A 22229-nucleotide genomic window follows, 5' to 3' on the forward strand; every position below is an offset into this window, starting at 1 on the left:
GCAGTGCCAGTCTTCACTGAAAGGAAAAAAAAAAAGAAAAAGACAAAAAACGCCCACTCCTGATGCTTCATGGGAAATGTAGGCTACCGGGAAGTAATGTTGCTTTCACGTGCTGTCGGGAACATGGTGACTAAGCCGGAATTTAAAACTTTCTGTGAAACCCGAGTTGACGAGATGTCACGTTTAGGGCGCAACTGATGGTGAGAGTGATATATTTTGTTGCATGCAATGTTATTGAATAGACAGCAGCATTTGGTTAAAAACACCAATTATATGCCTGATTTACTTGCACTTCCTCCTCTTCATTCTGAAACACAAACTATCTCTGCGCCACTTGAATTCTAAAATAAAACAAGAGACTCCAAATATGAATTTTTTATAGCCTCCATTTTGCTTTTATTTTCAACCCAAAACACTTGAATGAGTGTCAAGTTGTATTGATAGCTTCAGAAGTAGGAGCTTATGATGAGCACTTGAAGGCAGCATAAAACTCACCATATTTTTAATTATGGCAATCCTTGTTAGATCTAGTAACTAGCTTCAGTTCTGGCCTTTAATGCAGGATCACCATTCATAGCTTTTTAGAGCAAGACCAGCTTTTAATTATAGGGGTTTAAACAACCTGTGACAGTGTAAAGTCACTACTGAGACTCAAATAAGCCCAACACAAACTAGCCAATTAAAACTTTAAGTAGAAACTGTATCAAACCCTAATATTATGTTGCATTATTTGACAAACAGGTTATTAGATTGTAATGCAGAAGATACTGTATGTAGCCAAGTCTAATGCATAGGTCTAATTCCTATCACGGCTCTTTAGTGGCACCTTGTGGACTGTCTCCTGAAGTTCACTCTACCTAAAAATACTACTCTAAAATAAAAAAAAATCAGTTTGAAAAACTCACAATGTAAACTAAAAATCTACTGTCTGTTTCCAAAAATATTGTCAGTGAAGCACCAGTCAATGAAAAAAAGGCATGGGTGGTGTCAAAGTGATCATTATTTAAGAAGATGAAATTTCCAAAGTAATGTTACCTCATTATCTTTATTGCAACATTGTTTACAGTACAATAACTGCCAGCAATGTATTAAAATATATAGAGATACAAGAAAATAGACATAAATTGAAGGACAAAAGGGTTTAAAAGCACTTTAAAAATGATTACATATATATTTTTAATCAGACTAAAACTGTACCTGCTATTTACATTATACAAACTAGATATGCATATAGAATATAAAGGGTTTACATTTATATACATTATTTATAAATGCTGGCTGACGTCAATATTTAATATGTTATTATTCAATCATAAACATTTCAATAAATCACACAAAGAATGAGGATATAAGACTAACCACATTGAGGCCTAATGAGAGGTTGTCAGAGGTCATCATCCTGTACCAGCCACTAACACAGTGTCTCTCCTCCCGTTGCTGCCTCTTATTTTTTTGCGTGTTTTGAGGTTTCAAAGTGTTTTGTATGCATGCACCATGGAACAAAGTAACTGTTTATGACACTGACTGGACTCGCCAAAGGTGTAATGCCTCCATTTTTGAACATACACCCAAAAACTGAGGTCAAACTAGGAACAACCCTTGCACTGGTTGAACAATGCCTCCACTAAGTTACGTTCCAGCAGCTGATGCAGATGATTCCTTCTGTATACTGGTACATGCATCCAGAAATAACAAAATAAAAAATGATTAAAAGACCTTTGATGTGTTTTATCACCAAGTGTAACAACTTGACAGAACACTTAGAACAATTGTACAATACTCATACAGCACTCACTGTAGTCTGGTATAATATGATTTATCATTAAAAAATTATTAAATGGGGTCAGGGATACCAGCTCACTAGCAGCTCTATGTTAGTACTGTATCCCAAAAAGCAGCAATGAGGATGTGTTAGAAATGACCCAAACTAGTTTGTCACACTGATTCATGTCGGACAAGACTATCAAAGACAAAAATAAAACAAAAACAAAAACAAAACAGATTCATCAACAGGCTTTTGAATCTTGCATTTAATCACTGAATCAGATTCAACTGATATGCCTGAACAAGTATTAAGTTTAAAACAACAGTTAATCTATCAATGATAAAAGACCAACACTTCAATACTTCTGATCTGAGTATAGGTCCAGGTTTGACAATACATATGCATATAAGTACCACAATTCAAATACAGTAGAGCCATGTTTTCTTTTCAAACAACACGGACACTTGACCCCTCACAGTACATCCACCAAATTAGTTGTTTTCTCTAAATAATGGAGCAGAGGAGGGAACTAATGATCACAGGAAAAAGCACAGGAAAGTTAATTTCAAGATAACTTCAAGTAATGTTTGAGGAAACATCCTTATACCATGTTAGACCATAGATACATTGCTAATTTTCTTGTGCTCTACATAAGATTGATTAATTTATCAAAGATTTAGTTATACATCGGGACATTCCCTTAGATCACATCTATCAAATATATGAGCATCTTACAAATAAATTGTTTGCATGTCAACTGATTAATGGCTACACAAAGTTGTGCTTATCAGATGAAAGTGCTATAGCTAACCACCAACTTTGCAAGGTTGTTAAAGAGACAGATGCCATGTCTGTGTGCCTATGGCACATGTCATTTCAGTTAGGGATCAGGCTTGTGCTGGGCACAGCAATATTTACAGACACCAAACTGTTACTATCCACTGAATGAAGTGACCCTGTGGTTTTATACATATTTTGGTTATCTCTGATTACTTTCAGTAAATGTTCAGAAACAACACATCAAATCCCAGGCAAAAATCATCCCTGTTCCATGAAGAGCATTGAGCGGTTACCGTTCTTATTTTCATTACAATTATCACTTTGATCAATACAATCCAACTGATCAGGTTTTCAGTACCCTTTGTCATGGTATTTTTAACATACAGTAATACTGAAACAAAGCTCCTATCCCAGTACAGGCTTTCTTTAATAGGAGGCTGTAATCTGGACAGCCAAGAACCATTTAAAAAAGCTACTGATATGAAACCTGCCAGTCTGATATCATTAGCCTCAATAAGCCCTAGCTGACGATCAGCTCTACAGTCCATACTGTATACTGTAACTTGGGTGAGGTTTTTATCAAGTAGAAATTATGAAAAATATACATTTAGATTATATTGTCTAGGAATGTTATGATAACTGGTGTGTATACAACTCTTTTCCTCATACATTCTGTGGCTCTGCCCCCTGCTCTCTCAGAGTGAGGTGAGACTGTTTACACCACCAAGCCACAAAATGAGCAGTAGCAGCACCAGTCAGTGGAGCAGGGGATAAAGGCTATACTTTATCTCATCTTTCTTTCTGTACAATAGCTTTTACTATCACATTTCCTCTGCAATTTCACAGAATCGGCAAGATCTAGTTATTCAAATAACTTAAATAGACTTAAAAATCATAAAAGAAATGTCTATCACTCAATAAATTTCTGTAATTCCAGACAGCTACCAGGGAGGTGTCTCAGATTTTATATGATGGTTTGAGTGGCAGTTTGCAGACTATAGGTCATCTAAGGACAGGATGGGGATAGCAAGTGGCGGCAGATGCACACAACCAACACAATTCTTGAGTGGGCCAGGTGCATAAAGACAGCGGCCTCCTAGGTTCACGTTGTTACTTTTTTCATATCAGTCTCACAAGGCACAGCCTCCAAACATCAGCAGCTGTCTTTATGCACCTGGCCTATTAGTGAATGCACTATCAACTTTCCAAGAAAGTCTACTGGCCAGGATCTGTTGTCACTGTTTGGCTGGATGCATAACTTCATGTCATCAGAGTGAAAGCTAGTGCGGAGGGAGAGAGAGCCCTCCTGAACTCTAGACTGCTCCTCTGTGGCCAACACTTTCTACTGGAAAAGACAGGGCATCTTCAACATCAAATATGATCCAAAACAAAAACAGCAAAAATACAACACAGATCTAAATCAACAATATAAAACCTGAAAAAGTAGAAGGTGGTGACTAGTGACCACTGCTGGCTTTGCTGCTCCCCGATGTCCAATCAATGATGATAAAGCTGAGGCTCATTATCATAAACAGGAAGCCTATCCCAGCAAAGCAGGCAGCCTAGAAAAGAGAAAGAAAGAGAGTGTGAGAGAGAGAAAGAGAGAGAGAGAGAGAGAGAGAGAGAGAGTGAGTGTGAGAGAGAGAAAGAGAGAGAGAGTGAGAGAGAATGAGAGAGAGAGAGAGAGAGAGAGAGAGAGAGAGAGAGAGAGAGAGAGAAAACCCATGAGAAAGAGAAATGCGAGTTTGTTGCTGGGTTGACTGCATCAAGCTCAGATTCAGAGAACTCCACATGAATACAAAACCAAACTAAATTAAACTAAACTAAACTAAATATAATTTTCTCAGATTCTCAGGTGACGCCTCACCAGGATTTTGGGGGTTGAGCGCAGGGGCTCCTCTTCTTTGGGTACAATACGAATGTAGAAGACTGCAGGGAAGATGAAGATGAGACACGGGGCAGATGTGGCACCTGGAAGCATAGGAAAAACACAAAATTAATTCATGTAGCTAATTCCCCATGACTGTACACTTAGAGAGTCTTTTTAGTCCTCAAAAGTGCTTCTGGATTGACTGGGAACTAACGATATTATCACCAAATACAGCACTGAAATTTACAGGGAGGATATGGAACTAAATATATAAGGAAAAAATATGCAAAATTGAAATTTATTTAACATCCATTTAAATAAAAATGAATATTTAGTTGCATAAGTGTCACAAGAATGTAACGGACCGTTTGATTGATGTCTGTAATAAACTAAACATTCCCCAGGTGATTTTCAATCTTTTTGCCCAAATGTCTTTATATTTAAATCCATCACTGTACAGCTGAGGAGTACTTAATTCAAAGGAGATCAGAAGTGTATGGTGAAATGTTATGTTAAGATTATGATATGCAGGTTTTGAATTTAGTGTTAAGGTGTGTGAGGGCATGTTGGACGGTCGTGATAAGTATTGCATATTACCCCACACCAAAGTAAGTCAATGAAAAAGATCTCTCCAAATGTTTAATTACTGCTCTCAAAATGCAAAAAAAATGCAAATTTTGTACATAACAAATTGCTTTACCAAAGCATGTTACATACTGTGTGTTGGAATAAATTACCTCCAGAGCTGCATGTGTTTGACAAAAGCCTGTGGGCCAGATTTAGCCTGCCATACATTTTTAGCCAGTCCACAGAGCTGTTGTGGCTGACTGTAGATTTGTTTAAGCCTGCTGCCTCTTCACAGCTCAACATGCTTCCAACACATTAGACACACTTCCCCATCCACTGCTTGCTAACCAGCTCAAACTCCCAACTACAAGCAAGTACTCAGTTATGCAAATGATTTTCCAGGATGCAGGGACTCAATGACAGGACAGCACACAGTGTTCTCTCTCTCTCTCTCTCTCTCTCTCTCTCTCTCTCTCTCTCTCTCTCTCTCTCTCTCTCTCTCTCTCTCTCTCTCTCTCTCTCTCTCTCTCTCTCTCTCTCTCTCCCATCCATGTTCAGTTATCTTTTGTCATGTGAATTAGCACTGCACATGTAGGAACAGGGCTTTTTTTTTCTAGTGGTGTTGCATGTTAAAAACTTTGTATTATTGTGCAGTTTAAAGTGAAAACTGTGAATTGGTACGATAAGAACTGAGACTGAGAGTCGGGAAGCTGCAGGAAGAGAGGTATAGGTGTCTGAGTGTGTGTGTGTGTGTGTGTGTGTGCGTGCGTGCGTGCGTGCGTGCGTGCGTGTGTTTTTCCTCATAACAGAATCTGCTTTGTGAGAATTAGGCTTCCAAACTACATGAGGTGCATAATTAAGTGACACCTAGCTGAATTTTGTTCACAAGCTATGAAAATGCTAATAGATGCCATTTTAAAACAGAAAGGATGCTGAAATTTGTTGACATTATGCAAAATTTGAGACAGATAAACAAGATGGCCAATTAGGTTAGTGATCTATGCATAATGCACTCACATCTTGGCTTAAATATAGATCCTGAAAGTTCATCAGGATTTGTCAGTGTGCCTCTAATAGTAAATGAGTGTCGAAACTTTAGTGCCTCAAGCGCCGTTCAACTTTAAAAACCACCCAGGATTTGTCTGACCTACCGATGATGCCGAAGATGCCCAAGATGTTGGGGGCAAAGATGACCAGCAGGTTGATGAAAATGAGTAGAGTGACGGCAATGGCGATGTGGCGGGGCCAGTAGAAGGTCTTGTTGGGGAAGAGCATCTGCTGAATCGCTCTCCGTACCTGATCACAACAAGAGGCAAGCCACCTTCAATGAACATGCTTCACTGGCTTTTGAATCTAGACAGAGTCACTGTATGAGGAAACAGCTGTTATTATAAGCTGCCAGTCAGCCACAGTGTGTACAGTGTGTGCTAGAATTTGACTTACAGGGAAGAGCACAATGGGCACAGTGAGCGTGACAGCGGTGAGCACAGCCAGACGCACACACAAAATCAGATTGTCATACGGGTCAATACGGCTGTAGGTGTGCAGCAGCTCAGCCTCCACCTCACCTAGAAGAGACAGACACACTGGATAATAGAGTAGGTCCGAGGATGATGAGGCTCCAGGAAGAACACTCCCTCCGACACCAGCTGGCAAAAGCTCAATTATACTTAGAATAATGCAGAAACCATTTACAGGCATAATATAGGTGAAATAGGGCTCCTTTGTAATGTGCCAGCATAATAAAACCCATTTTATAACACCTTAAAAGTAGCTTAGCATAGCAGTGCAAATGGTTATTGTATGACCACTAGAGGGGGTAAGTGCATCATGATGCTTTTCAACCTCAGGGATAACTGCTCCCTTGTAATGTGATAGTGATTCAGATAAAATAAAATGTATTGATATGAAAAGAAACACTCAACAAATCAAATTCAAAACAATGATGTGGCTTTGCTACTTTTGTACTTTCACTATTAACTCACTGGAAGCATGGATATACAAATTTAGAAGCAAATGAGGCAGTGGAGCAATAGGACTGACAGAGGATGGATATAGATAGAGAGAGAGCGAGAGAGAGAGAGAGAGAGAGAATATTCTGCCATGGGAGGGGGGCCAGGCCTCACCATAGAAAGTCAGGTATCCAAAAAGAGCAGCCAGGAAGTACATGGTGTACATGACTGCAATGGAGATGTTGGACACATGCTGCATCTTTTTCTTGGTGGGGCTGAAATCAGAAGATATTGCCATGTGATGTCACACACACACACACACAAACACACACACACACACACACACACACACACACACACATACACATACACCATCAGGGCATCCACTGACAAAATATATGCCCACACATATAGAGCTTGTGGCCTAGTTATTCATAAAATACCATCTTGAGCTGTGGGGTTATTTTTGTTACAGTTTATGCAAACCGAATATGCCTCAAAGATTCAATAACCCACCCAAATTAATCTTAGGAAAACACGCAACAGTGGTTCAAAGCAGGATGATAATTTGAAACTAACAACATGCTACATCATACAAGCAGTGCATTTGTATCTCAAAATAAAGTGAAAGCAGTGCATGTGACTAGGTCATGATCAGCCAAGCACAAAGCAGACGTAGTAGCTTTCCTCTTTGTCGTGTTACTGATTTCTTGTCCAAAACTTAGCAGGAGTTTTGCATCCTGGGAAGGGGAACATACTTGCGCAACTCTGTGTAGATGGGCAGGACCTCGGGGTGGCACACAAAGGCGAACGCCAGAATGGGGATGGTGTAGGCCGTCTGAAAATGAACCCCAACAAGTCACCATAGATACAGCGGCGCCATCCCAGACGTCTTACCACCAACCTCGCGCTTTACTGCCCATTACTCCCTCAGACACATCACAGAGAGCTAATTGTTTCCCTGTGATTAACTTGGACCTGGCAACTGACCAGCTTTAGCCTATTTAAGAATGCCTTTCTCGTAAGCTGCTAAGCAGCAGGGATTGGGTTTACTAGCCTGGGTTAGGAAAATCTTTCACATCTTTAAGGGATGCTAATAAAGACTTAATAGGATTTCATATTAGGAACAACTAGTCAATGCTCGCTAATGCACTGGAAAGTAAAACAATATACAATTCAGTGACACAGGTAATGTTACAACGGAATCAATTCAAGCAACTAGCTGCAATTAAGAGTCTTTATGGGCCCTGTCCTGTGGTGAAGGCAGGTTTTGTAACTGAAAATTAGGCTACTTAGAGAAATGCCAGGTCTTTCCCATTTCACTCATTCCCAACTCATTTGACCCACAGAGGGCAAACTTCATCACCCCGCTGTATGCATTAGAATGCCAAAGCAATTTTTACTCTACTGTTAGCAGGAGTAGACATCTGAGGGGTCACTGTCCATCCCTTGAGCCTTACGTAACTCTTATCCTGTTGCTTATCATAAACAGCTTGATAAAAGCTCTGACCCCCTTTCAGAGGGCACCGGGGTTTGCTGAGTGCTTCAAACCAAGTGTGATTTTCATGCTGCCAAGACGCTGTGGTGTGTGATTTGGATTGTAGACCATCATTAGCAACATGCTGAAGATGACTATGAGTGCAAGTGGGTGGCTGTGGGTGGCGGTGGAGGTGGATGTGATGGAGGTGACAGAGTGACATGCGTAAACCTACTTGTGAGTTGAGGTTGACCATTTTGGGAACACAGGCAGGATTATCCTCCCCACCAGGGTCTGTAGCATTGACATTCATCCCACTGACAGTGCTAGTGTTAAAAGCAAAGTCCACAAATGGACAGGGGACAGTGAACTTTTTGTAGATGACCTGTCGAGGGCAGAGAGGAAAGGCGTTAACTGGAAACAAAGGCTGTGGGACGCAGCTAGCATACAGACAGGCAGAAAATATGGCAAGGCTCTGTTGGGCACTGAGAGAGAGAGAGAGAGAGAGAGAGAGAGAGAAAGAAAGAGAGCAGTGCGTGGATTACAGCTCACACAACCAAAACTAGGTCAGAGAAACACACAGAAGCAACGCAGTCTGGAACTGCAGGGTACAAATACTAGCCCATCGAAATGGGAAGAAGGAGAGGGGAATACAAAAGAGGTGATGGGAAGAAAAAATAACATCTTATTACTGGCTGATCTCAGTGTATCTGTATATGCTGCCTATTTATTTCTGCCAGTAGGCAAGAAAAGAACAAACAAGACATGACATCTTGACAGTTGTAGTTGTATTGACACCAAGAGTTGGAGGACTTACTGAAATGAGGAAGAAGACCATGCAGCTGAGGGAGAAGCCACTGGTGTATCCCAGGTATCCTGAAACACACAAGCGTCATTAGCATCGCTCCCACCTGGTATCACACTCCTTCATTCCACTGGGAGAGCATTAATACAGTGGCATGACACCATACTAAGGCTAACATGGTGGGAAACGCAAATGTAGGCTCTATGCATTATCTCCCCTCCCTACTTGCTACTTATAACTAATCACTGGCAAACAGTAAAGCAGCATTTTCCTGTTGAATTGACCATTTGCAAAATGATGATTGACATAGCGATCCACCAATCCGTGCTTAGCATCCGTCTACTTCCTCCGACATGAGCCTCCGACATCGCACTGAGAGTATGGCTCAGAAGTACGAAAGTACAGCTTTTGTTGCAGTGGTTTGACTCTGACAAGGACATAACACGGTAAAAATGTGTTTTTGGGGAACCACTGAGTCGGATTGTGGCGTCTATGGTAGCATCCATCTTCAAATTTTGTCAGACATAGCAACAGTAACTAAGGGGGGCGGGAGTTAACAGAAATGTTGCAAACGGTCAATTAAGAAAGGGGAGATCTTCTGGTGAATGTTCTTCAAGTCTTGTGGTGGACTAGGCTGATCTAATGTGCTGGGAGCTGGAGTCCATTACTGGGCTCTGGTTGCACAGATTGGTTTTGCTGTTCTTGACTTGATAGACTCCCAATAAAAGGTCAGCCAATCCGCCTCTCTCTTTCTCCTTTACTGGCTGCCCCTGGCTGCTATTTTCTTCCTTTCTTCTCTCTTTCTTTCATGTAATTGCATAATGATCCATTTTTCCACTGTTTCAACTGGGGCTGAGCTTACATAATTATGGCTCTGTCATGCAAACAGACTATGAGAATTGAATACACAGGAAACCTGGGGAGAGGCACTTGATACATGTGTACATGTACACAAGAGCAGGTTTAATAGAAAATGAATATGTTAAAACGAGAGAGCTCTTGTTATTCTAGCAATGTTGACAATTATCACACATGATCACACATGGCTACACACTGATATCTGGTCTGAGTGAAAAAAGCAGGGGAGTCCGCCATGTAACAAGGGACAGCTCAGAGAGAGAAAGAAGGGGGACGTAGTCAAGGAAAAACAGAGGAGAGAGGAAAGGAAGGAGAGGAGAAAGACAGAGCAGGGTCACATAGCTCTAAAACTGTATATCATCTCTCTGCCAGGAGGAAAAATTTCACATTGTGACAACTTGTGTACAAACTTTGCTTGTAGGCACAGACTGAAACACTGATTAGATGGGAATCACACTGTAAGAGAGACAAGATATTACACACTCACCTAGCTGTTTCATCAGAGCCAGTGGCAGAATTATTGCAATTGATACTATGATCACGAGGTAGTTTCCGTTCATGTACCATTCGCTGAAGAGAGGGAAAAAGACACAAAGAAATCAACTGTATTGATTTAGAATTACTTGACTTAAACACTCCACTCAATCTAAATACTGTTTAAGCATTTTCAATGTGTCAGATATTGACTGAGAAGACAAAAACTGTACCGACAGCTAGGAAAGAAGGTGCACATGGAGAAAACGTAAGGTAACTACTCATTATGTGGTGGAAACAGCAAAAGTACTGATTGGGGCTGATCATATATCTCTAGGCCTGTGCCAAGCAGTTTTATACACAGCTAAGTAAAAATCATACACAAATCAAATTCCATTGTTGCCGTGAAATCAGACCTTAGGTGTGCAATATCACTGTACTACCGAACTACAGGACAATGAAAACTTAAAGGACAACGCTGGTGTTTTCTAATGCATTTCTTACAGTCAACAAATCCTATGACTATAACAAAATCAACAATGTGTTTGCTCTACTCCCATTACTTTCCAACTTCCACGTTCCCTTTTTAGCCTTCAATCCAGAAGTCATTGGCTCCAATTGTAAGCTAAAAACCTTTAAATACAGCTCACAAAGACATAGTTTCTATTTTAAAACTAATTTTAAAACTAACTGTTACCTCGAAAAGTCAGACTGTTGTAGTTATTACCAAATCAAATTCAAATGGGAACAAATTCTTCATTACGCTGGGGACTATTTTCGGTCCTATGGAACTACTTTCCTGAGATCGACAACGTGTTTACGGTCGGCTTATTAAGTTGTCTGAGGAAAAAGTCGGCTGGCCCGGTGAATTGCAATGATGAAATATGCTGCCCAGAGCAACGGCATGGCTCTCTGATGTGTTTTTAATCGTTTTTTTTAATACAGTGGAGTTCTATGGCTATTGGGACATGGCTTTATTGGGCATCAGCTACATGGACGAGACTTGTTGGCAAAACAAATTCATTACTGATTTTGTTATTTCATAGGATTTGTTGACGGTAAGAAATGCATTAAAAAACACCAGCCTTATCCTTTAAGAGCACTTACTAACGCAAACCTCTGGAGGAGGACATGGCTGACTGACTGACTGACAAATGGGCCACTGAATAGCACATTGGAATAATTAAAGTTTATAAGCCTTAACAAACAAATCATTAACTGAGTTAATGATGAATTAGATAACAATAACATGTTATTTATCATATAATAAATATTTGTAACTGAGCAGTACATCTAGTAGTATATTATAGCTTAACATTAGCATTAATATTAGCTAATGATGTACAAAAAATTATGTAGTAAAAGGATTAGTAACAAATGTTTGTAATATTATGCTAACCAATTTTTGTTATTTAATTCATCACTCCTAGGTTGGTAAAGCTTATGAACCCTTATTATTCTAAAGTGTTACTGGCCATGGCGCCATTCTTCTGGCATCCAATGCTCAATGGAGATTGGGGTGGAGACTGAGGTCCGAGGTCTAGACGCTACCTATGACTGCAGGCCCTGTCCAGGCTCTGTGGATACACATTCCACTGGTGCACTAAAAAACACCCCAGCCCGACTGGATGGAGGAGATGAATAAGTGAAGTTAGGCAAACATATGACACACAGACTCCACTGACACAACCCATCACATGTTACTTTCTCACACACAGCCGCGTCCAGGGAAAAAACACAGCAAGCTATTTTTAGATCGAAACAGTAGAAGTGATTAATTTCATGTCTTCTGTGAGGTGGCAGACGTCACGGCGATACAGCATCTGTAGGCTACACACGCTTCTCTAAAATGAAGAGGTTCATCTATCCTGTCAGCCTGCCCTCTAGAGCTGCCCAGCCATCTGGCCCAGGGATACAATCACTCATCAACACTGATACACACACACACACAAACCTATTTACACATACACACACACACACATACATGCACAAGAATTACACATTATCACATATGTACAAGCAGTGACAAAAACCCGATAAGACGGGCAAAAATGCATAAAGAAACACCAACTAACACTCCATGCTGACCCACCAGTGGTAGCTCTGATAGCCTGACTGGTTGAACAAACACGTACACAAACACACAGACAGAGCCTCGGGTGTTGATTGATTGTGAAGTTCATTAGGAACCCTGAGCAGCTCACACGCACAGACACAAATAGGCACACACGTATGCGTGCACACATACAGTATATCAATGTAAAAAAAACACCCACTGAGAGGGTGACATGCCACCGGGACAATCCAGTCTGTCATTTCAAATAAACACACTGACTGTTGGCCATGGCCCACAGCACAGAGCATTGGTACACAAGCAAAACAACGCTGACACCAGAAAACATAGCAGAAGAGTTACGACCATCCTCTTAGCCAATCTACTAAAATACATTTTAGAGTTTCAAACAGATGTACATCAACTGCATAGTGTATGGTGAGATGCATCAATCCTGGCCCTAATCTCAACATTTCTGAGCAAATGTGACAGTATCAGTATTTCAGGTAGAAAGCATGTCTTCATTCTCCTCCCTACTAGTTGAAATCAGCATCCAGCATTCTGTGCCAAGTGTATACATTTAATAGGATTTCTGCTTTTCTGATACTTCTGTTCTAATATTCGTTACACACTGTAAAATGTAATCACCCCCCCACTGTATATTTAAATGAGAGGGGACAATCCCTCTCTGGCAAAATTACCATGAAGCTCTGTGCCACCCTCCAGTTATCCAGGCCAGGGGTTGTGTAACAGAGCGCACCGCTTTATCACACAGATATTCCCTATCCTCCTCCCTGTTCCTCACCCACTTCTTTGCGTCTCTCAAAGAAAGGCTCAAACTGGGGTGGGCGGTTTGGGGAGGTGGGGTAACATTACACTTCAAGTCCCATCCATGGAAGTGAGTGCTGTTTGTCTCCAAGGCCACCTGCACTAGCCAGTGATATCCTGTGGTTTACGTTTGCAGCCCTGGAGTCTAGCTGTGTTTTGATGTGCGCCTCTCTCTGTGGCCACGCTGCCCTCTCCTCCCGGGGGTCAGTCTCACAGCTGTTCTTAGGCCAGCTACTCGGCACACTCGGGGCACCAGGCCCGCCAACTGGCACAGCCAGCCAGCATGACTGTGTGAACTCACAGGGAGAAGTGATCGGGGTACCACGTCGCTTTTTGGACTAACTAGTAACTTAATGCATTAGTTTTTCAATTCTTGAAATCTGTTATTACTTACTTTTTAAAATTAGAAAGACCTTAATTTTTCTTTCATATTGTTTCATGTCTGTTAAAAAAAAAAAAGTGACAATCCGGCGACACCTCGTGCAGACAACATGCTTCTAATTGAAAAATGCAGTCCAGCTATGCTTGATATAAAGCAGGTTGGCTTGGTGTTTTTAAAAACAGAGCTATAGTCTTGCATTGCATTTTAAAACAATGATCGACAGAATAATTGGCAGCACAAGCCATGTTGCTACAGTATGTTCTTGAAAGTGGGTTAACACAACACAACGTGTTACTTTTAATAAAGAGTAACTTTATACCGGAACTAGCCACTTTTTAAAGTAAGTAACACAGTAAAGTAACAAATTATTTTTAAAAGTAATTTTCCCAAACACAGACAGGGAGCAATGGATTTTCTCTCCTGTACATGTAACTACAGACGTGCACTCCTCTCCATATTATATTTGTGTCAGTATGTGTTCCCTGGATCTGAAGTCATTTATGTTACTGCACAGTGTGAATTAATAATTTAGTGTTATGCATAGAGCGGACCACTCACCCTGCAGGCTTATCCACCTTCAGGAAGGCCTGGATGACCAGAGGAAACTCATACTTGACTATGTACAGGTAACTGGACATGGCTGTGGAGGGAAGGTACAGATACAGCCATGAGTTACTACCAAGACACACAGAGGCTAACACACATGCACAGAAGCGCACACACCCACAAAAACACACACTCACTCAGCAGCAAACACACATATACACACAGAGTACAAATATTAATCCCGAGCAGGACGCAAACACCCAATCACAGGATACTATGAGTATTATCCTGGAAACACAGGAAATAAAAACAAACAAAAAAAACAGGGATGACCACTTCTAAATTTAGATTATATTGCAAAAGATAAGATACACACACAGACGCACGCACACACACATTCAAATCAAATCCAATTCAAATGCACAAAACACACAGTTGTTTTTTCATTATGCAGATATTCTTGTGCAGATAAATTGACAGAATCCACAGAATTAAATAGCCTCATCACCTCATTATACATAATTAACAGAGCGTAGACAGAGAGGTCCTCTACAGATACACACAGAGAGGTGAGGCTAAGCAGAAAACACATGCTAATGAGCTGCATATCCCCTGCTAATAGACACTTATCCAAACCATGTATTTTTAGATAGTTCGTGAACCAAATCTCAACATCTATTTTGCATTTGTGTCATTATTTTGTCCATGTCAGCTCTTACATATATCTGCCTCCACTGTCAACAGATTCTAAAATTGTAAGAATTACTAACTTTATAATGCTGACAGCCATAAAGAAACGAGAAGCAACGCTGGTGAGTTAGTTGCACCTTACATGTACCTGGATGGCCCGTGCGGGTCTATACAGCAGCTCAATGTGTGTCTATACTGTGTGTTTGTGTGTGTGTGTGGACAGATGGCAGTGTGTGTGACAGAGCCCTCACCTCCAATGTTTTGCAGCGTGATGGCAATGCCTGCAGCCATCTTCCCTGGGGTCCCAAAGGCCCTGTAGCCCAGCTGCTCATAAGCACGGATACCTGAGGCACAAATACCAGACAATAACATAACTCGTTCAAACCATAATAACAAGATCTGGGATTGTAAAGGACACATTTTGATTAAACTTATACTGATAAGTTTGAAGGCGTTGGGTTTGCAATTAGGAGTTGGAACATTGTGATCTGACATTGGAGGGTAATTTAGAGGTTTGCTAATGAGAAGAAGCAGACTGTCAGAATATGTCTGTATGTTTATGCCTGACATTAAGCATCAACATGGGCTTTAAGGCGGTTTCCTCCATAACGTTCAGTACATACCTACAATACCAGATGACTTGAGCAGTAAATGGATGGAATATGATGACAGGCCTGCAACCACTGTTAGGAGTATCCTGAAAAAGACATAGACCATGAATAATTAGAAAAAATAATCATCTGAATCAAAATATTCATCACCAGCAAAAACAGGATTACAATAATTATTATTCTTTTTTTTTTTCTCAATGATAATAGATTTTTGGAAACAATCTCGGTCCTATAGATTGCATTCTTACACTGTACATTACATTGTAAAGTATTTATACAGCTGCAGCAGCATACAGATACATTTCCTGCATGCTGGAGCATAGAATGTGTTGGAGGACTGGACTCCCTGTGGTTCCAGTTCACCCTGCGCTGCGCTCCAGCTGAGCCAAGGAGACTGCCCTATCAGCCCATCTGCCCTCTACCACAGGAAGTAACCACATGCATCAGAAGGACTATCTAAAGGGGAAGGAAATGCTGAAATTGGTGGGATGGGGAAAGGCCAATGTTCACGTTAATCTTCTCCCTCTTGGCTCCACAATGGTGGAATAACCCATCCCAGTCACAACAGCAGTCATTCCCCAGCTTCCCCCCAAACTCTCCTCAAAACGTTCCTCACATCACCCTCTCTCCACTGTGTCATATTCCCCTCTCCCACATCTTCCTCCTCTATTGCCCTTCTTGCCTTCTATTGATGTGCTTAGCTTTTCTCTCTCACAGTAATGTTGTCAGGGAACTATGGCTCTGACCCTTGCACACGTCACTACTTGTTGCTTGAAATGATGATGATCTAAGACTAAAAGCTTATTCTAATGTTGCACTCATTATAAATCGCTCTAGTTAAAATTCTCAGCTAAATGTAAATGGAATCAAGAGGAAAATTACTGGACTCTTTGGTCCACATCACCCAAACATACTGTACTCACTTGGCCCAATATGGTCTGAACTACGAAACCTGATCTACTGATTTTCCCAGAACAAGCCCACCTCATTCCAACTATTTTCTATTTTGTCTCTCTTTTGTTGTTACTCTTGGCAACCTAAACTCTCTCTCTTTCTCTTTCTCTCTCTCTTTGGAATGGCCAGGCTGCATGTCTTTCACCTCAACTTCAACTCTTGGCCCGTTCACATGTGTTTTTTTTTGTGTCCGGGCAGTGTGGAAGAATGCAGGGCTGACTTGTGGTGGAGGATTCAGCTGGTGCAATGGTGGTGGGAGGACAGATCTGCTGATAGTCAGACAGATTGACACACTTGGGTTACTGTAGCTCTCCTCGCAGCGTTCCCCCCACTGCATTCCTACCCAGGCCAGGGCCAGCGACCCACTAAAGCCTCTGCACCCGCCAAGAAAAATTTGTGTAACATGAAATATCAGGCCACTAGGAAAACGGAAGGTTTCCAAGCTTAGCTACAGCATGTGTTAGATATAAAAACACTATCTAGTATATTCAACAACCTTGAACAGACAGCATGAGTCACATTTTGGCTCTCATTGTGGTACTAAAAGCGTCCTTACCTCACACATGTCCTTAGTGCAATGTGCATGATGCAAGTTGTATTGCAATAAACCATAAACACGCTCTTTGTTCAGCTGAAGCCCAATAAGCCAGATTGTGTTTCTCACAGCTTCAGCACTCTGACAGGGGCCAAATCGGGTCATACCCTCATATACAATTAGGCACAAATGACGACAAGTGTGGGGTGAACTGACGCATCACGCCTCACAGCAGTCTGCAGAACAGTGGATGAGTGGAAGGCTTGATAATCCTTCATGGTTCAACTGTGCAGAAGGTGTCCCCAGTAGGTGACCGGGTCAGTGGAGAGAATAAGAACAACCTACTTAACAAAAATACAGTACAATGGGACTATTTTTTTGTTGTTGGGTTTTAATTTGTCATTGTTTTCCTCCCTGTGTTCAGGGAAACATGTACTGCTTTCATTTAGGTCTTCTGTCCCCTTTGGGAGCGCAGCCTACAATTCAGAATGACACAGTACATTGGCAACAAAAAAAGTGAGTATAGAGGCGATCACCACCCTGGAGCTCATTGTGGACCGGAAAAAAACTGCCTGTATTCCTTTGCCGAATATGTCACGACCCTGCGTCTATCTCTCTGTAGCTTTCATGTGATGCAAGGTAACACTGACGTGCACAGAAAAGCTGTAGGGCGACAGAGGGACATAGCTTTACATCTATAATAGGATAAATAAATACATACGGCAGCTACCTGTCGCACTCAGTCTCACGTTATTAATTTACAAAAGCTGAAGTGTATTCATCAGATATTAAAGCCTAGACTAATCAGCTACAGAGTTAATTTCAGCTCCTTTCTAGCCAAGCATCAAAGACTGCAGCGTTTGGTGACACAGGGTTCAGCCAGTCCAGACAGCAGACGACTTGAAAAACCACAGTCACACCACTCAGCTCAGAATAAGGAGCTTTCTCACACACGATGGAAAATCCTCTAGACATGACTGCCTAGGAAATGAGCTTGAATACAGTCCTTGAATAATATTTTAGTGGGTGATGGGTGTCTAGCTTTGAAATTAGCTTAACATTTCTCCCAGAACGATTTGGATCTAGAATGCTAACATGAATATGCTATTAAATAATTGAGTCTGGTGTGAAGTAAACAAACTGCCTGTGACCTAAAAAGGGAAGAGAACATCTAGGTTTACACCCTAGTTACAAATCCACTTAAACCGAGCCATGGCAGTAGTACAAATATCCAAAACATTGTTTGACCCCTTACCAGAGCTTTGTATCGTAATCTTATCCAGGGATGCTTGCTTAAAAATTTGGGCTACCTGAATTTTCTAATAAAAGAAGTATTATGAGGGCTTACAGCATAGGCCGAGATTGTTTCACAGAAAAATACTTGGCTCAGCCAGATTCAATGCCAGACACCTTGCAATATAACACTGATAGGAAGAGGTGTCAAAACAGCATGAGGAGGAGGTGCAAGTGTTGATGTTGCCTATGCTATCTAGTGAGATTACCTTCGAGAAACATGAGCCTGATTATTTTGAGAAACACTCAGGCAGTTCAACTTTAAGGCAGGCAGACTCATGAAGAGACGGTAATTTTTGAATGCATTGACCTGTGCATGGCTGTTAAAAAAGAATGATTGTTGCAGGAGCTAAAGAAAGGTGAAAACTTGCTATTCAAATTGTCACATATACAGTATGATATACAGTATATGAGTTGTGTGCTGTAATTTTGTTGACAACTCACCACTCAAAAAGCATATCATTGTGTTGGTTTTCGCTTTGTGATTTGAAAAAAAAAAAGTCTATTCCATCCCTGATAGCCAATATCTCTCATTCCAAGTGATTGGTTGACTATGCTGCTACTGTCCATTCTGTCACTGTTCAATCCTTGCATGGAGACAAAGTGTGAGAACTGATTAGAAATCTCTGCAGCTGAAAGGTCATGGGACCACCAGAGCATCTAAACCAGAGAGAAAAAAAACATCTACATAATGAAATCTGATATGATCAGTCTAGCAGCTGCATTAGACGGTGGCGTTCTCACATTAAGACCCTCATATGTATGCATATGGTCTCTGCAGAAAATAGAGCATGCAGAAACTACAGGTTTATTTTCAGCATCCATCATGGTAATTGCATTGGTTTAGCACAACTATGCTATTTCCATAATAAGTCAATCTGAGCCCTACCTCTATTATACTTCATTATTCTATAGGGCTTGAAAACAAATTAATCTCAGCATATTTATTTATCAAACATGCTCTGCTTCATCAGTTTCTGTGTTGCTGTCATAAACAAAGGCCTGCTACTGGTTAATAGTCTTTAACAATTAAGTGCTATTTCTGTGTGAAGCAGACCTCCAGTGGAAAGACCTTAACGGAAAACAAATGAGTCAGATAGCATCTGTGAGACCTAATTTAGCTTTAATGGTTCCAAACATGCAGTTACGTATTGACGTTCCATCTACTCATCCATCCATTCATACTATGCATGACTTACAAAAACAGGACGACACCAGTGTTGGCCATGGCGTACGCCAGTCCCAGGATTCCACTTCCCATGATTGCATTGCCCAAGTTGAAGACTGACATCCCAAAAGAGGTTTTCCCCTCAAACTGATGCCATTGTAACAGAGATGAATAAACAGGTTAGATACAGAGGTATTATATGCAAGTATATACAGTAGGTAAGCTACAATTAAGAAGAGTTTGTAGGCTTTGTTTGAACTTACATCTGTAAAGCGCGTGGTCTTCTTGTCCTCCATGCTTGATAAGAACTCCTGGCTCTCTGCAAGGTTGGCCTCTGTATCCTCAGTTCTGTGGGGACTAATGGGAGAAAACACTCATAAGAACAGGAGGGAACAACACAAAGTTATAAAAAGCCACTCAAGGACAACCCCTGGGTGCATTCGTATCACAACAGCAGAGCTAAAAATCATGTTACTTTTCTGTCCATCTGCCCTAACATTTACTCATGAGTAATAAGTGAAACAGATAGCACACTGAATTTGAAACGCTTTTTTTGCTCATCATTGGTACATACCTGGCATTCTGGACACTATTGGGAACAACTTCCCTACAAAGCAGTGTAGAGAGACGTCATCCATCACCCAACGAGAGCACAAAGTGGAAAAACAACACCCTCAGTGATATTGTAATAACAGGAAAAATTACAGTGAGGGGACCTTCTGTATGCAAATCAACTGTGTCCTGGACAGATACATTTTAATAGAAGCATCTATTGTATAGAAGTAGGTGATAAAGAAAATACTGCAAGAGAACCAGTGTCCTGATAATTTAGGCATTCTGCTGACTCTCTTGGAGGCCTCCCATACTGATAACCTTTTACTAAATCCTGTGGCTGACCTACATTAAACTGCAGCCAGATACATTATACATTGTAGACAGTCCATCTTGTTTGTTGTGAGCGAGGGCCAGGTCTTTCCCATGAGAAATAGAACACGGGCGTTAATGCAAGCTACACATGACACCCATTTTCACTTCATGTGCTGCTAACAAGGCACGCAGCATGTAATGTGATGTGACACATGAGAGAAGACATGTGATACCTCCAGTAAGTGGTAGGTTACAGCCACAAGTCAAAGCACCAAGTAACACTGATCACCTCTCTTAAATAATGACAACTAGCCATGACAGTATCTTCAAATGAAAGAGTTTCTCAATTCTGTGACAGGTTAAAAGTGTGACCATGTAGCAAATGTATGAGTGTGGTGTATATCAATGCTAATAATTAGTATAATTACAAGTATACTTACTTCTCAGTGTCCTCTGCAGGTGGTGTTTTGGCTGATGCTGTGGTCTCATCCCCAGGCTCATGGCCTTTCCCATTAGGAATCGTGTTCACCTCAGCAGGGGCAGTTTCCACAGTCTCGGCTGGTTTATCCTCACTCATCTCTGCACTGGTGCCTTGGTGTGTATATGGGGATGTGAGGTTGTGTGTGTTGTGCGAATGTTTTGAAGTGTTCTGTGAGTGAACTCTTTATTTTCCTCCTGGGATCTGTGGCAGAAAAAATATGGGGCAGTTGGCAAAACATTTAAAAATGAAACAGGCTTTTCTATTTTTTTGTAAAGAGAGCGGGCAGCCCACCGTCCTTTGTTATGAGTCTTTCTGACAGTGCAGTTAACAGAGACAGGGAAGTACGAAGAGGGAAACACGACAGCAAAACATGAGCCAGATTCACACTCCTGTCATCATAGTATGTGGGCAGTTTAGTCTTTTCTAATAATAGAGGGTTAGTGCAATTCATATAAGGCTGAGGTTACACTTACAATTAAGAGACAAGTCTGGACGCACAAGCATCGGATGTTGCTCATATTCCTATTGGATCTTCATCAAAACCCAATATGAACATGGTCATGACAATATGTGCAAAAAAAGCAATGTAAAGAGATGTGAAAGGGAAAGCAGGAAAATGTAATACACAAGAGAAAAATAACAGCCATTTTCAAGCCAAGTGTGGACATATAGGGATGTAATCTCATAAAATCCAATATATATTGTGCTTGGCTTATTATATGGGTGGACATCCAATTTATTTTATATTGACCAAATCACCAGAAACAGTCATTTCTTCAAACATTTCTTAGGATTTACATGTAGGCTATTTGCTAAATCATTTTATAGTATGCCACTAGAAACAATGTGTTGTTGTCGCCTTGATCAATTTTCCCATTCACAAAATGGAATGAACGCTAGCATCAGCCATCTAGTCAAATCTTGACACTGAACGCTTTCCAGTTGCTGCCATCAGATGCAACACAAAGCAGCCAATGTAGCACGGTCAACTGACTTTAATGGGAGCGTTCACGCGATGGGTCACACCTAATGGCAATGTCTGACGCCCGATGGCTCCAGTGTAGTCTGACTCTAGATAATGTGCATTCCTAAAAAAACAATAGTACAAGCTTAGTAAAAGTTAAAATGACTATTACTCAATGTTTAATCATTTCCAATCAGAAAGTGAAAGACCAGTGTGGTGGCACTACCAACGTCTTAATTCCTGGGTGCCAACCATAAGAGACTTGTGGAAAGATAAATGAGGCATGCCACCCTGAGGCCATTCAAATGA

At 41.0% G+C, this 22229-nt stretch overlaps 1 protein-coding gene across 1 annotated transcript in view; it reads right to left on the reverse strand.

Moving 5' to 3' along the window:
* Positions 1 to 3993: 3993 nt before the first annotated feature.
* Positions 3994 to 22229, reverse strand: part of LOC139925232 (sodium-coupled neutral amino acid transporter 3-like) — a 34573-nt gene continuing 16337 nt past the window's right edge. Inside the window, exons 2-17 of the mRNA XM_071916506.2 lie at positions 20916 to 21157; positions 20183 to 20215; positions 19872 to 19965; positions 19640 to 19755; positions 15671 to 15744; positions 15299 to 15391; positions 14370 to 14451; positions 10562 to 10644; positions 9229 to 9287; positions 8647 to 8796; positions 7693 to 7772; positions 7109 to 7209; positions 6426 to 6550; positions 6134 to 6278; positions 4413 to 4516; positions 3994 to 4107 (exon numbers count right to left, since the gene is read on the reverse strand). Coding sequence (XP_071772607.1) covers positions 4003 to 4107; positions 4413 to 4516; positions 6134 to 6278; positions 6426 to 6550; positions 7109 to 7209; positions 7693 to 7772; positions 8647 to 8796; positions 9229 to 9287; positions 10562 to 10644; positions 14370 to 14451; positions 15299 to 15391; positions 15671 to 15744; positions 19640 to 19755; positions 19872 to 19965; positions 20183 to 20215; positions 20916 to 21052 — 1581 coding nt within the window. The 5' untranslated portion in view covers positions 21053 to 21157 and the 3' untranslated portion in view covers positions 3994 to 4002. The remainder of the gene's footprint in view (positions 4108 to 4412; positions 4517 to 6133; positions 6279 to 6425; positions 6551 to 7108; positions 7210 to 7692; positions 7773 to 8646; positions 8797 to 9228; positions 9288 to 10561; positions 10645 to 14369; positions 14452 to 15298; positions 15392 to 15670; positions 15745 to 19639; positions 19756 to 19871; positions 19966 to 20182; positions 20216 to 20915; positions 21158 to 22229) is intronic.

The sequence above is a fragment of the Centroberyx gerrardi genome, chromosome 5, assembly GCF_048128805.1.
Source record: "Centroberyx gerrardi isolate f3 chromosome 5, fCenGer3.hap1.cur.20231027, whole genome shotgun sequence".
Classification (NCBI taxonomy): Eukaryota; Metazoa; Chordata; class Actinopteri; order Beryciformes; family Berycidae; genus Centroberyx; species Centroberyx gerrardi.